We start from the raw sequence: 11,088 nt of genomic DNA on the forward strand, positions 1-11,088 counted from the left end.
CGCGCCGCGCGTGTCAGAGCGCACTGCGCCAAATCGCCACAACTGGACGACACAGTCCAGGAGACGTTCACATCTTAAAAGTGCGTTTGGTCGAAGCAGGACCGTCAGCGCCACATGCACTTTCAGCAAAATGATGTCGTTTTGTAAAGTGAAGAAGCAGTCGCGAACTCCCCCCCTCAGAGTGAAATGGTCTGGCCCAAATGCGGGACTTCCCATTACAGCTACTCTTCCTGATAGCTGCCTAGCTACTTATTATTGTTTTTTACTGATATTATTTATTCTAATAAATTAATTAAACATTAAAGTACTTTTATTTGTAAATTCCTGTTTGGTTAGTTGCAAAACACAAAGGCTATAAGCGCTCTGTCATTTCCTGGTGTGTTTTCTCCCCCCTATTGTGGTCGTCTCGACCCGCCACTTCCTTGTTTGTTCAAAAGTTTTATTTTGAAAAGTTGAACGCGTCTTGGCGCTGCTCTCCCCGGACCTGGCGCCACAAAACCCCCCGAAACCAAGCTCCCTTTCCCCTTAAACGAATGGATGTGAACGTTACTCTCGCTCGTCGTGTTCACGGGTTGGTCTCTCGGGCCTGCTGGTGTCTTTAACCGCGGACAGCGAGGATGTTCCCCGCCGCCGGGGGCTCCGGGCGCACCGGGGAGAAGTTCCCCCTGCACCGCCTGGTGTGGCGGAACGACTACAGGCGGCTGGACGGCGAGCTGCACACGGTAGGTGGGCCGTTCACGGCCAGAACATGAGGCTGCCGACCTAGCCCGGCTAGCCCGCCTAGCTGAGCCCGTAACACCGCTAACAGGAGCAGGCTGCTCCGCTGTGTGCACACACCACACCCCTGGACTGGGTGTGAGCGAGCTGACCAACACATCCCTCAGTCATGTTTGGGTCTTCATCATATCTGCTATTTATTATATATAATCAGCTAGTTTATTAGGTATATATTTGCTTTAGAGTGAAATTACAGCTAGCTGGATCATTTTGTGGTCCAACCAATGCATGTCAGCCTTAACCAGCTTTACCAATGCCTACATGGATCAGTGAACTGGTTATCTAGCTCCATTTAGATAAACACTCTTATTTGTGTAGGTGCACGTAGATCAGTATTTAGTATTAGGTCCTTGTGTCCATATACTGTCCTGTCAGCTGTTTATGCCTCATTTAAGATGCTTTGTGGTGAGTTAAACGCCGGCGGTTGTGTGTGTGTGTGTGTGTGTGTGTGTGTGTGTGTGTGTTCTGCAGAATGACATTGAGGAGGTGGACCCAAGAGGACGAACCCCGCTGCACCTGGCTGTGTCTCTGGGACACCTGGAGTCCGTGAGGGTGCTGCTCCGACACGGCGCCCAGGTTACCAAAGAAAACGCTAAGAACTGGACCGGTGAGTGTCACGTCTGCTCTGTGTCCACGTAGCGGTGATGAGAGGCAAATGGGGGGGGCTTTTAATAGACGATGGTCCTTTTGCGCTGTGCCCTTCAATGCTGGATCCCCTGTGGTTGAACTCCAGTGCTGGGCTACTGACTTCCAGGAGCCGAAGCTCGGTCGGACCCGTTTAGAGCCGGGACAAAAGCGTGTGGCTGTCCCAGGACGCGCGCCTGGTTGTATGAACATTCTGAGTGTGCTGTGTGTGTATGAGGTGTTGGTGTGCGTCGGTCTCTGACGCTGGGATTCTTGGCCAGCCTCTGTTGGTAAAAGTGAAAGAGTTTCATTACTCGGTTCAATGGGTGTAACGAATGAATAAATGACATGGTTCTGAGTTTACTCACAGAGGCTTCTGAAGGTGAACTGAGGGTTGAATATGTACTCTATGAAAATTCATGTGCATGCGTGTGTGTTTATGTAGTTTTGAAGCATAAATGCATGGCTGCTTGCAGTGATGAGAAGCACAATTTCTCCCTGGCTCTCCAGGCCCCACTAATGTGTGTGTGTGTGTGTGTGTGTGTGTGTGTGTGTGTAGTGCTGCAGGAGGCGGTGAGCACCGGAGACCCTGAGATGGTGCAGCTGGTTCTTCAGAGGCGAGATTACCTCAAGGCCTCCACAGCCCTGAGTGGAGTGCCGGAGCTGCTCGCCCGCATCCGTGAGGTGGGTGACGGGGGCCACAAACGCCGCGCCTCCTCTCTACCTCTCCCTCTCCCTCTCTGACTCCTCACTCCCTCCTCCTCCTCTCTACCTCTCCCTCTCTGACTCCTCACTGCCTCCTCCTCTCTACCTCTCCCTCTCTTACTCTTCACTCCCTCCTCCTCCTCTCTACCTCTCCCTCTCTGACTCCTCACTCCCTCCTCCTCCTCTCTACCTCTCCCTCTCTGACTCCTCACTCCCTCCTCCTCCTCTCTACCTCTCCCTCTCTGACTCCTCACTGCCTCCTCCTCTCTACATCTCCCTCTCTTACTCTTCACTCCCTCCTCCTCCTCTCTACCTCTCCCTCTCTGACTCCTCACTCCCTCCTCCTCCTCTCTACCTCTCCCTCTCTGACTCTTCATTCCCTCCTCCTCCTCTCTACCTCTCCCTCTCTGACTCTTCACTCCCTCCTCCTCCTCTCTACCTCTCCCTCTCTGACTCTTCACTCCCTCCTCCTCCTCTCTACCTCTCCCTCTCTGACTCCTCACTGCCTCCTCTCTACCTCTCCCTCTCCCTCTCTGACTCCTCACTCCCTCCTCCTCCTCTCTACCTCTCCCTCTCTGACTCCTCACTCCCTCCTCCTCCTCTCTACCTCTCCCTCTCTGACTCCTCACTCCCTCCTCCTCCTCTCTACCTCTCCCTCTCTGACTCTTCACTCCCTCCTCCTCCTCCTCTCTACCTCTCCCTCTCTGACTCTTCACTCCCTCCTCCTCCTCCTCCTCTCTACCTCTCCCTCTCTTACTCTTCACTCCCTCCTCCTCCTCTCTACCTCTCCCTCTCTTACTCTTCACTCCCTCCTCCTCCTCTCTACCTCTCCCTCTCTTACTCCTCACTCCCTCTTCCTCTCTGTCCATATTTCAATGCCTCTCTGAATTTTGCTGGATGATTCCCCAACCCCCACTTCCCCGATTGTCACAGCCTGTGATCGCGTTACACGCAGAATGAAGTTCATAACACCCCCCCCCCCCCCCCCAGTTGATGTTGCACTGTAGTGGTTTAGAGTGCTGATCCAATGGCTCTGGGACATTAAAGGGGGCTGATGGATCTCTGTCACTGTTATCACGCCGCCTCCGTACTGAGCGCTTTAACGAAATCCCCCATTACTTGCGTTTTGTAAATGTGCTTCTGCTGTGTGTTACGCTCCAGTAAATGCTGCAGTCCGATTTTAACCGGCTGATCTGATTTGTTAATGCGCGTCTTCTCGTCTCCCCCAGTCCCCCGACTTCTACATGGAGATGAAGTGGGAGTTCACCAGCTGGAGTAAGTGCTGCCCCGCCCGCTCTCACTCCCCACACACCTTCAGCCCACAGACGGCCGTCTGGGATTCTGCGGCCTGGTCTTCAAACTGGTCCAACTGGCATGTTGAGCTCTGAATTTTTTTGCCATGCTGCCTTTAAAGTCTGGTCCTTATCAGACAGGAAGGGGAAATGATCAGACAATGATGGCCGTCTGGTGGTTTGATGGTCTTTAATCTATGGGCATTCTAAATAAGAAGAGTGATTTTTTTATTTTTTTTGTCTGCACACTGACAGTCCCTCAGTTTTGACTAAGCTAACACAGCAGGGTTGCTGGTGTCTGTGTGTGTGTTGGGGATGTGCGTTGGGTGTGTGTGTGTGTGTGTGTGTGTGTGTGTGTGTGGGGGGATCCTGTCTGGCTACAGTCCCGCTGGTGTCCCGCGTGTGTCCGAGTGACGTGTGCCGTATCTGGAAGAGTGGAGCGAGCCTGCGTGTTGATGCCACACTGCTGGGCTTTGAGAACATGACCTGGATCAGAGGCAGACGCAGCTACATCTTCAGAGGAGACGGTACACACACACACACACACACACACACACACACACACACACACAGCTCTTTGTCAGCTCAATCAGGCGTCTTAATGTAAGAGTTTTAACAAGTCTTTGACTAATGTAGCCTCTTGCCATAACGATGTGTGTGTGGGTGAACAGACAGCTGCTCGGAGCTGATGGAGGTTAACCACGACGAGGAGGTGGTGGACACCGAGCGCTTGGACATCTCCCGTGAGATGGAGGAGGTCACGCTGGACTCCATGCAGCCCAATGAGCAGGAGGTGGCCAAGCGCCTGACCACGCCCATCGTCAACACCTACCTGGACACCAAAGACATCTCCTTCGAGAGGTGAGCCCTCGCCGCCATCGGCTCCGCCCCTGCACTCCCCTGACCCGCGGGCGCTGACTCGTCGTTGTGGTGCCGGTTCTGTGTCCAGATGTAAATCGGGGATCTGGGGTTGGAGGACGGACCGGACCGAAGTGGTGAACGGATACGAGGCGAAGGTGAGCGTCTCCGCGGTTTCAGACGGGCGCGGCGTCTGAAGATGTCTGAGAGTGTTGTAATATCTTGTAGTGTAATAGAGCCAGTGTTGGGAACGTTACTTTAAAAAAGTAATTAGTTATAGTTACTCATTACTTGTTCAAAAAAGTAACTGAGTTAGTAACTGAATTACTCTATAATAAAAGTAACTCGTTACCAGGGAAAGTAACTATTTGCGTTACAGTTAAAAAAAGGTTATATGCCAATTAATTACGTTTTTTTAAAGCAGATTTCACAGTCAGTTGAAATGAGTAGATCAGAAAGTTGTTTAACTTTTGATATTTATTGCACATCCACAGACCAGTGCAGGATAAAATCCTTTAAAATCCCAAATCTTTGTAAAAAAAAAAAAAAAAGCAAAAGTAAACAGTTACACTATATAAAGTGCATTTACATCTATGAAATTAAATTAAATTCTCTCAACCTGAGACAACTGGTTTGTTCACAACAGAAGTAAACTTAACAATTAAACCTATATTCTTAATTAAATAAATCAAATACCCAGTCTGGTAGACATTCAGGAACTTCAAGTATTTTCTTAAATAATGTTTATATCGCCTTGAAAATGCTAAATTTTCTTCGGCTTGCACCTGACGCCCTTCCGGCCTCTTCTTCGTTTGTGTCGCGTCACTCGCGTGCTTCGGCGCGCGTGTAAAAACACTGGCTCTGATTGGCTATCATCACGCTGCCTTAGCCAATCGCTTACTGACTTGTTAAGTTAAACGGGTGTTACACGGAGAACTGACCTATCAGGATCTGTTACTCCTCACTAGCCTGGGCAGCGGTCCACTCGCATTAGTATATCGATATATAGTAACGCACCGCTTTTAATGACCAGTAACGTCAATGGCGTTGTAACGACAGGAAAAGTAATTAATTATATTATTCCGTTACTGACAAAATGACGCCGTTACCTAACGCCGTTATTTTTAACGGCGTTATTCGCAACACTGAATAGAGCTCATGTTTTGTCGGTAGGAAGATGATGATGATGACTACAGTGCATTTTTTTGGCAGGTGTTTTCTGTCAACAACGTGAACGTTGTGATTCGCACACGGACTGAACACCTCACTGACGAAGAGAAGGCCAGAATAAAAAGTAAAACCGTCTACACCGTAACAACTATAGTCTAAGTTTACACCATGACAAATGAAGTCTGATCGAGCTTCGTCTCTTTCTCTCGATGTCTGATGCTGTTTGCGCTTTCAGTAGTCAGTAGTTCCTGGCTCTAACCCTGGAATAGCCCTGTCCTGCCCCTCCCTTCCCTGTCTTAGAAAATCCCTGTCCACCTTTTTACGCCCCGTCACTTTCTGCTTTTAAGACTTCGTCTCTGTTTCAGGTGAGAGGAACGTTCTGGAATCTTTTCTGGGAACAGTGGAGCAGCAGATCAGTGCTCAGGGCGTAAGAAAATGATTTATAGGTTTGGATTAAAAAAATAAATTGCTTTTTGGTGTCTGGGAAATGGTTGTGGATATCAGTCCAGAGCGAGCAAAATGCTCTTAATTACGGATCAAATTAAGAACAAGATTTGTATTAAACGCCTTGGGCAGGATTTGACTCTGGAGTATGCTACAGCTACGAACCCCACCGCCATCACCCCAGACGAATACTTTAACCCCGACTTCGACCTGCAAGACCGAGACATTGGAAGACCCCTTGAGCTCACCATCAGAACCCAAAGGTGAATGAAGGGATATGAAAGTAAACAACTATCATTAATAAGATAATAACAGTCCTTACATCACAGTGTTCCTTTTTATTATGATTGGTAAAATTGTTAAAAACCAGTGGTTCCCAACCCTTTCAGAGTTAGCAGGTTGGTTTAGTTCCAGGGTTTCTGAACTGCAGCATTAGCTCAGTTAGCTCAGTCTTGACAGCAAAACTCATTTGGTTGTAAAGACCTTTAAGGCCACGAGTTCATCAGTGTGTGTAGGTTATGGTGATTGTTGCTGTCTACATTCCTGTCACAAAGCAAAAACTTCCATCATAAGAGCTGTCTAAGAACACACGAGAGAAAAAGATTAAATGCTATAATGATAGTAACAGTATTTAAGATTATTATTATTTTGGATTGATTTTTGGATATGTTGGATTGGTGTGTGTGTGTGCGTGCGTGCGTGTGTGCGTGCGTGTGTGCGTGCGTGTGTGCGTGCGTGTGTGCGTGCGTGTGTGTGTGTGTGTGTGCGTGCGTGCGTGCGTGTGCCAGGTTTAAGGGCACCCTGTGGATGAGTGAGGAGCACCCCCTGTCTCTGGTGGAGCAGGTGACCCCCATCATCGACCTGATGGCCCGCACCAGTACACACTTCGCCCGCCTCCGAGACTTCATCACCCTGCGCTTCCCCCCGGGATTCCCCGTCAAGATTGGTAGGTGCTCTGCTCCTGCCCCCGTCCCCCTGCTCCTGCCCCCGTCTCCCTGCTCCTGCCCCTGCTGGATGACCCGTGTCTCCTCCAACGTTCACCTTGTTGTCATTTCATCAGAAATTCCGCTCTTCCACGTGCTCAACGCCCGCATCACGTTCGGAAACGTGAACCAGTGCAGCACGGATGAGCCTTCTGACGGGAGCAAATCCTCCACGCCGTCCACGTGTGCCACGCCGTCCCCCGCCACGGAGGACGCGGACGAGGGTCGCGAAGCTTCAGGTGCCCAGATCACGGATGTCCCGATGTATCGGAGCGATGATTTCGCTGGCTTGGTGGGCGTGTTCGGTGGAGTGGTCTGAAGTGTGTGTGTGTGTGTGTGTGTGTGTGTGTGTGTGTGTGTGTGTGTGCGCAGGCCCCGCCACGTTCCGTGTGTGCCCCAGCGTGTTTGCCATTCCCGCTCACTACCGCCTCCGTGGGGCCAGCAGGCACCCTGCGTCCCGCCAACACGCGGGCAGCCATGACGAGGAACTGCTGCAGTACGCCATCCACCAGAGCCTGCTGGAGTCCAGCAGCTGCAACTCCCAGGTACTGCTGATGGGGGAGGGCGTGTCCATCTGTGGGGGGGGGCGTGTCCGTCGCCTGGGCTGTGTCTGTGGGAGGGGCTTGTCTGGGGTGTCCAGTATTTTCACGTTTCTTTGATTTTCAGGACACGTGGGGGGATTCCAATGGGATTCTGGGCCGAGACATGGAGCACAGCTTTAGTGACGGGTGAGGACTGTAGTCCATAACACTCCCACACGTCACTCTTACTCCCACACGTCACTCTTACTCCCTTCTCCCCGTCACATACCTGGACTCATCGTTTCTGACCTCGTGTCTGTCCCCACAGCACCATGTCCGAAGGCATCCTCGTGGACTTCAGCGATGCCACTCCCACCAGCTCCGGCTCCGCCTCCAGCCCAGATTCCGACCTCCGGTTGGCTATAGAGCTGTCCAACCGTGCACAGGAGGAAGATGAGAGGAGGCGCCGTGAGGAGGAGGCGGAGCTCGAGCGCATCCTGCAGCTCTCGCTCCAGGAGCAATGATGTGAATGAGGGCAGACACGGAAGGACAAAAAGGGAGAGACTGTTTCCTTTTGCTGCCATAATCTGAGCTCTGTTCCCCTGCACTCTGATTCTGCTCTCCTATTGGCTAGAACAAACACGCGTACGTCCATTAGATCAGTTACTTTAAGAATAGATTTATTTACTAAAGCCACCTGCCTTTCTCATCCTGACGTTTAAGAACACACTCGTATATGATGACCACGCGAGCTTATTTTTAAAACATTTAGTGTAATGTTCTGTCTCTTTTCATCCCTCTCTGAGACGGCGCTGCACACTGCTGCAGTTTGCGTTTAGGAGAGGATATCAGAGCTGCTTCACTGAGCACGTGTTCGTAACGTTCCCGACAGGCCCTACGTTGGAGTGTGTGCACCTGCGTGCGAGTGTGTATGCATCTGTTTGTGATATAAAGAACAAGGCCTATTGTGTGTGTGTGTGTGTGTGTGTGTGTGTGTGTGTGTTGGTATGGGCTTCAATTCCTGTTGTTGCAGTATCTCAGGGTTCCTTTAGAAGTGTTCTAAATGCAGATGAGGCTTAGTGATGGTGGAATGTTCTGATCAACGAAGTGTTGATCAACCATCTGTGGAGGTTTGATCCACCATGTATGGAGAATAATGTCTGGACACATAATTGCTCCTGGAGATCTGCCTGCAGAGCTCCGTTCCATAACCCAGATCCTGAAGATCTACCAGTAGATCTCTTGCAGTAGATCTCTACATCTTGCACACCTGACTTGGCTAGCCCAGGTTCTCAGGAGCATCTAGATGTTTGAGCTGGTGGTTTCAGGGTTCTGGAGCAGATATCTCGAGATCTCTTTGAGCAAGAGTTATGAAGCTGCACTCCCAGGTGTGGTGAAAGACATCAGGAGAACGTGATTGAAGAACACGGCAGGTCTGAGCTGTGTATCGCACCAAGTACAGCTCAAAGATCTGTCCAAGCCTACTGTACAAACACAAGGGTCAAACCCCCTGGCCTACTTAAAAGGCACCACAGGGACAGGATGGAGAGTAAAATCCCAGAGGCCTCAGAATCGAAGGCTAAACCACCAGGTCGATTGAGCTCTGGCACCTTTAACTATGTCTGGTGCCAGACGTCCTCGGGCGAGAGATTCCTCCTGACTCCATGAGCAATATCGAGACCACCGTGCCTACCGGCCGAGCATACAGCGGGGCGTAGCTGCTGCTCTGCCCCCCTCCTGCCTCACACCTCGGGCCTTCAGACTCCGCCTTCACCCACGGCGCCCCACCCCCCTCGCTGTGGTGAGCAGCGGGGAAAAATGGCGTCCGCAAGAGCTTCCGTCCCAGAGTTGTGCGGTTGCTGTGGGGGCTCATCTTCCATGGCGCCTGTGAGAAATGGGGCTCTGTTAAAAGGCGCTGCAGTGCTTAAGAGGTGCAGCTTCCTACATGATGAATGCCAATGCAATGTTTTATTTTGTAATGTTTCATGCAAATCTGAATGTCGTTTAGGAAGCGTTTAGTCATAGGATTTCCATTATCTGCCATTACTGGGTCTTCTTTCTTGGTTTGTTAATGTTGTGGGTTTTGAAAACGGCAGTCTGCTTGTAGTGGTAAGAACTCACTGTGCGTTAATAATCAGGAGGCTCCAACAAGGACCACATCTCACTGTTACCACTCTAGTTGGAGTTGTAGGAGCCCCATTGTGTGTGTGTGTGTGTGTGTGTGTGTGTGTGTGTGTGTGTGTGCGTGCATGCTTGTGAGGAGCTCTCGTGCACTGTGAGTGTATGATGAGCTATCAAGCACTGTGCGTGGGAGCCAGTGTGTGACAGGCTATTGCTGTGTGTGTGTGTGTGTGTGTGTGGTATTCCCTCTACTTCAACTGACCGGACACACTGCACGATGCTCATTTTATAACATAATTTTTAAATTTTGTCTGAAATCACAACAACTCATAATACTATACATTACAACATGGCTGTGATTACAGGTGGTGAAGGCACTCCTTCCTGCAGGACCTTTGTCTTGGTTTCTGTTTTCTTGGGTTTCTCTGTATAACTTTTAAGAAACTAATTGCCAAACTACATATTGAGCTTTACCATATCAGGGTTAATAATGGCTGATTTTCAGATAACTCTTATTTAAACTGGGTATGTAGTGAAAATGTGCATTGAAATCCAGAAGGTGTTTGTAAACTGTGATGTCTGTGGGGGAGACAAAAAATGTTTTCACTTCAATAAAAGCACTTTATACGACTTTATTAATAGCTGTGACTTCTGAATGAGGAACAGGAACAGCCAGGGAGGCAGCACGAGGGCTTTCGTGATACCGCCAATCATGACGTCCGTGACTGGAGTCTTCCCCCCACGGTTTGTAGACCGCTGGACTGAAACCTTTTCTGTCTGCAGTTCTTATGTGGACCAACAGGTAGACAGCTCGTTCAGCAGGATTCAGAATGAGAATCACTTCATTTCGCCAAGTATGTTACATATTCAAGGAATTTTTATTGGTGAGAGCTCACATGTATGACACGTACAAGCACACAGGACTGTTTATTACATAAAATACTTTTTTACAAGGTTACAAGTTACATAAAATACAACAAATATATATTGGATATATTTTGGAATATTAATATATCTGTTTATATTGCTTTGCTATTGGTTGGCAAGCAGTATGGTTCACATCTCCCATTTACTGTATAAAGCCTCGTTTGGACCTAAGTGGTTCTGCGTCGTAAACGGAACTTGGTGTTTGGTGTGCGCGGCGTCAGGATTAGTTAAACGCAGTTATGGATAAAGTTATTGGTCAAAAGCCTAGCTTTAGGATAGGATAACTGCGTATAGTATGTTATTTACGTACAGTATGTACGTATGTTCCGATTTTACACCGAAAATCGATTTACGACGGATCAACGTCGTAACCCGGGGACCGCCTGTATTTCAGACATCGGAAGACCTTCAGAGGTAGATACAAGATAAATTCAGTATTTTATCTTTATTCTGATTAAGTTAAATTTTTATCAGAAATATAAGAGTGGTTTTTTTTTTGAGCCGGTGTTACACCGAATTCTGCGACCGTCGAATTTTGTGACCGCAGAGGGCGCTATTTCGCAGTTTCAGTTAGTTTCAGTTCACAGGCACGAGCGCTTTACGAATGCTGCGTAAGCTACGCCGACGCGCTTTCTTTTCTCGTTTTGCTGCTGTCCACGAGCCAAA

The 11,088-nt window shown here is 49.4% G+C and overlaps 1 protein-coding gene across 1 annotated transcript; it reads left to right on the top strand.

The window, feature by feature from the left end:
- The first annotated feature begins 290 nt into the window (after positions 1–290).
- Positions 291–10,130, top strand: ankrd13a (ankyrin repeat domain 13A). Its single transcript, XM_076999118.1, has 15 exons — positions 291–722; positions 1,249–1,384; positions 1,961–2,085; positions 3,336–3,381; positions 3,782–3,925; positions 4,070–4,259; positions 4,348–4,414; positions 5,469–5,550; positions 5,792–5,853; positions 6,003–6,133; positions 6,659–6,816; positions 6,931–7,092; positions 7,226–7,398; positions 7,520–7,581; positions 7,703–10,130. The coding sequence occupies exons 1-15, from the start codon at positions 618–620 to the stop codon at positions 7,896–7,898; spliced, it is 1,839 nt and encodes a 612-aa protein (XP_076855233.1). The 5' UTR covers positions 291–617; the 3' UTR covers positions 7,899–10,130.
- Positions 10,131–11,088: the final 958 nt, after the last annotated feature.

Source organism: Brachyhypopomus gauderio, chromosome 3, assembly GCF_052324685.1.
Source record: "Brachyhypopomus gauderio isolate BG-103 chromosome 3, BGAUD_0.2, whole genome shotgun sequence".
Lineage (NCBI taxonomy): Eukaryota > Metazoa > Chordata > Actinopteri > Gymnotiformes > Hypopomidae > Brachyhypopomus > Brachyhypopomus gauderio.